Below are 4,718 nucleotides of genomic sequence, written 5' to 3' on the forward strand. Positions count from 1 at the left end.
GGTTTGGTGTCATTTTTTACCTTTTTTAACCTTAAAACAATTTAACGTTGTTGGATCAAAGTTTGATTTTCTTAGCCCTGAAGTAATTTAGGGGTAAATTTTAAAAATAGTCAGATTTACAACTGGTCATTCAAAAATAGCCCAATTTTAAAAGTAATCGAAATTTAGTCACTTTTTATATAAAGATAAATCTGAGCGAAAACACTGTTCAAAACCCGGAAAATACTCCAGTATATTATGCTGGAGTTCCAGCATAAGTATACTTGAACTCCAGCATATTATACTGGAGTTCCAGAATAAGTATGCTGGAATTCCAGCATAATATGATGGAGTTCCAGCATAAGTACACTAGAACTCCAGCATAATATACTGGAGTTCCAGCAAGTATATTGGTCCAGTATAATATACTGGAGTTTGGAGCACCGGTGCTCCAGTCTCTAGTATATTATACTGGAGCCAGCAAAGTATACCGGTCCAGCATAATATGCTGGAGTTCATACACAAGTGCACCAAACTCCAGTATATTATGCTGGACCGGTCTCTATTGCAGCAAAATAGTGGCTATTTTTCATTGACTTGGTAAACGCTGGCTATTTTTGATTGATCAGTCCGAAAACTAGCTATACCGTGCTATTTTTACGTAATTTAGCCACCACTCCATTACAACCCGGCCCATTAAACAACATAAAATAACTCAATCTTCAACTAATTGCACCTGATAGCCCATATTGGCTCTTTAACCTAAAAATTGTAATACGTAAACATCACAAAGTGGCTTTTTGATATTTATCTATTCTCTTTTTCTACTAAAGTTTTTATTCGAATTTCTTTCTTTCTCTCCCTGCACTCCTTATCTCAGTATACATGTCCTACAGATCCATCTTCAGTGTTATCTCTTCTCCTTCAGAGATTTGGTCGATGCATCTGCTTTTGATATTTTCTGTTCTCTTTTTCTATTAACGTTTTTATTCGAATTTCTTTCATTTTCTCTCACCAAACTCTTTATCTCAGTATACACGTCCTATAGATTCTTCTTTTTCTTTTGAATTTCTCATTGATTTTTGGAAATCACTATTAATAGTGATATGCATAGAGGAAGCGTAACGGTGATATACATGGGTATACACTATTATAAACATGATTACACATATGTTGCTTAATACAAGTGTAACAATGATAAAAACATGGATATACTGTTATGCATGGGGATATACATGTGTTATCTTTTACAAATAGTGATATACATGGATATACACTATTATACATGGAAGCATACTTGGTGTATATATTTTATCTTTTACAAGCATAATTACTATATACATGAATATACAAGTAATATGCATGGGGATATATATGCTGCTGGCATGGAATCGTGAACTCATGAGATTGAATATTTGGTGAATGTGTATGATTTTTTTGGATGAAATGAAACGTCTATAACATTTTATTCATTTTTATGTGAAACCAACTTCTATTGATTCACAAATGATTCACCCTCTTCGATTTCTTTAGGAGACAAATTGCGTTTATAAGTGAAGTTGGATCTGGATTTTTCTTTTCTAAGGTGTGTTTAAGGTATATATCATCAAAGACAGAAAATCAATACTGTTTGGAACTTCACTTGTAGAGCTCATGGAAGGGGACACGTGAAGTTGGATCTTAGTTTAGAAAGGGATAATATTTTTCCTATTTTTTAGTTCGCTTGATGAGATTTGACTATCCACTACCTTTTTTTTTAGCTTTAAAACGATAAACCTAATCTTTGGCTAAAACCCTACCAATTGTTATTAGGAGGGGTATACACGTGTCAATTTTCCTTAATCCTATTGGAGAAAAATTTGACTTTCTTAACCTTGAATTAGTTTAACTACATTAGACCAAATTTGGTTTTCTCGACCATGAAGTAATTTTACTACACTTGAATAAAGTTTTAACTTTCTTAACCTTACAGTATTCTAATTACATAAGAACAGAGTTTAGCTTTCCTATTACCAATCTATATTCTCCAAAAGACACATTTTTGTACCCCTCATACTCCAAGTGAACAAATTTTCTATATGAGAGAATCATGGCGGAAATTTTTTGTTCCCGCATAATTTAAGTACCTTTTTCTTTCAACACATTACTTCAATGATATTTAAAGCATATTCAAGGTCTAGCATAGTTTTATCTTTTTGCTAAAAAAAATATCCCATATGACCTGTATATTCCCCAAATAAACATTCAATAATTTAAAAACATCAGCGAATAACATCCTTCCCAATCAAGAACAACTGCACACTTACCATTCCAAAACAGAAACATTTTTTAATATACTTCTCTCACATCTGTTATCAATTCAAAACTGTTTCTTTCATAGAATTAAAGCTTACAGAGAAACTTAAGGATTTCAAAAACAAAATTATGTAAGAAACAAGAACATATTTGGTTCATTGTTGACATACTTACATAACTGAGATTGTGTGCTTCTTGCTTCTGTTGTATTATAACACTTACGAAATTATCTCCAGACTTCAGTTCGTCCGATTTTCATTCAAAAACATTGTTCTTTAATAAGCTCTTTTCGCGAGCCTTTAAAGTCAATAAATCTCCTGGACGTACAGAAATCATTGATATATGCAAGACTAATTCATAGAAGTTACATACACCAAATAAAGAATTGGAGCACAAAAACATAATACATTGAAATATTATGATCTAGCTATGTTATCCAGGTTCTAGCGAATGATTTTCACTGAGTTAGTTCCTTCTGCCCCGATCACGCTCACGCTCACGCTCATGAGCTCGAGTACCATCACCATCTAATCCTCGCTTTCCTCTATCTTGCTCTTCCCCGCTTCCTCTATTCTGAGAATCTTGTTGCCTCTTTTCATAGCCCCTCTCATTCCTATTGTCTCTGTACCTAACTTCATCTGCATGACCACCACCATATTCCACCTCATCTTTGTGATCCCTCTTTTCCCTCTCCCTCCGATTCCCCTTATCTCCATGCCTCACTTTATCCGCATGTCTCTTATCATGGTCAGGTCTCTCTCTCCCAGCTTTGTGGTTATCATAATCAGTGTTTCTTCTATAATCCAGATCGTTTCGACCCCTATAATCTCTCTCTTTCTCAACACTTGCTCTCGTCCCACTTCCACGAAACCTCTCTTCAGTTCTGTAATCTTTACTTCTCTCCTCCTGCCTATGGCGTTCATATCCATCTCTTTTTCTATCCTTCCGGACTCCATCATCATCCAATACCCTATGTTTAGGATTGTGATTTTCATGATGTTTCCCATCTTCATAATATCTTCCTCTCTTATTTCCTTTAGGACTTCCAACAGCATCTTCGTCAAATACCATTTCATACCTTGATTTAAATGTTTACAAAAGTTAAAAAAGGAAGCTTTAGAGAGAGATAAACAGGAGGAATGAGGTGTGGGTCACTAATTCCTACTAACCTTGAGTTACCATCTCCGCCACGCTGCTTGTTGTCTTCTTTAAGTACGTAGTTCGACTGCTGTTTGGTGGCATCACCAGTGCAGTCTTTAGCCACGTGATCAAGAGAACCACATTTGAAGCAACCTCTTCCTGAAATAAATAAATGCTATCGATCAGCTTTAATTGGCAGGGGGGCCTGCAACAATGTTGCTTGCTATCCAATGTCCCAAAAGTGCAGATACATATAAGAAAGGTATTTTGGAACTACTTTCAAATGAAAGTTATCATAGAAAGATATCAATAAGCAAGCTCACAGAGGGATACTTTACTTGAGATTGTGGTTAAAATATTGCTGGCAAGCTCACGAAGGGATACTTTAGGCTGGAAACAGCAGGGATGGAAACTTTTCAGTGAAATCTTGTTGTTAGACTCTGATGATGAACGTGGCTGGGGATGGTGCTATATGGCCCTGGAAAATGATGTGGATACAAAATAGCTTTCTTTGGATGGGTTGTAGCAGACAAAGCTTGTCTAACGCAGGAAATTTTTTTTTTTTTTTTGAAATTGGTAACATTTGTATTAGATATAAACATGACTACACTAAATCAGTGTAGTCATCCATAATTACAAAAGGGAGTACAAAGAGAGACAACCTAAGTCTCTATAAAGATCATAAGAGGTCTAAAACATCAAAATAACTTCTACTCTCTTCTAAGCACTCCTGTTTACACCACAAATAAAAGAGCATAAGGCAGCTCATCTTCAACTTTTGTATTGAACTATGTGTATCTTCAAAACATCTTTGGTTCCTTTCTTTCCAAATTGTCCACCATATACATGCAGAGACAATCTTCCATCTCTCCTTCTGGCCAGACTGCAATCCATCTCTCTTCCAACTTGTTAGGACTTCCCTGATTCTCCCTGGCATAACCCATTTAATTCCCCTCAGGTTGATGAATATCTTCCAAATTTGATCTGTGACACTGCAGTGCAAAAAAAGATGGTTGATTGTCTCCTCCTGAGCTTTACATAAGTAACATCTGGACCCCAACTGATATCCTCTCTTAGTGAGATTATCTTGGGTTAGGACAACTTCTCTTGCTAGGAGCCAGACAAAGCATGCCACTTTGTAAGGTATTTTAACTTTCCAGATCATTTTCCAAGGCCAACAACCAATCTGGTTATTTGAATGGTTGTACTCCTTGTAAGCTGATCTAACAGAGAAAATTCCTTCTTTCCCCCCCTTGCCCAGAACCAGTCCCTATCTTCTATTGTTGGTGGTCCCTCTAAACTGT

The 4,718-nt window shown here is 35.9% G+C and overlaps 1 protein-coding gene across 1 annotated transcript in view; it reads right to left on the reverse strand.

Annotated features, from left to right (window-relative positions):
- The window catches only part of LOC109234924 (peptidyl-prolyl cis-trans isomerase CYP59-like), a 20,262-nt gene continuing 17,877 nt past the window's right edge, over positions 2,334-4,718 (reverse strand). The window contains exons 11-12 of the mRNA XM_019400964.1: positions 3,444-3,573; positions 2,334-3,352 (exon numbers count right to left, since the gene is read on the reverse strand). Of these exons, the coding sequence (XP_019256509.1) occupies positions 2,740-3,352; positions 3,444-3,573 (743 nt within the window). The 3' untranslated portion in view covers positions 2,334-2,739. The remainder of the gene's footprint in view (positions 3,353-3,443; positions 3,574-4,718) is intronic.

The sequence above is a fragment of the Nicotiana attenuata genome, chromosome 11, assembly GCF_001879085.1.
Source record: "Nicotiana attenuata strain UT chromosome 11, NIATTr2, whole genome shotgun sequence".
Classification (NCBI taxonomy): domain Eukaryota; kingdom Viridiplantae; phylum Streptophyta; class Magnoliopsida; order Solanales; family Solanaceae; genus Nicotiana; species Nicotiana attenuata.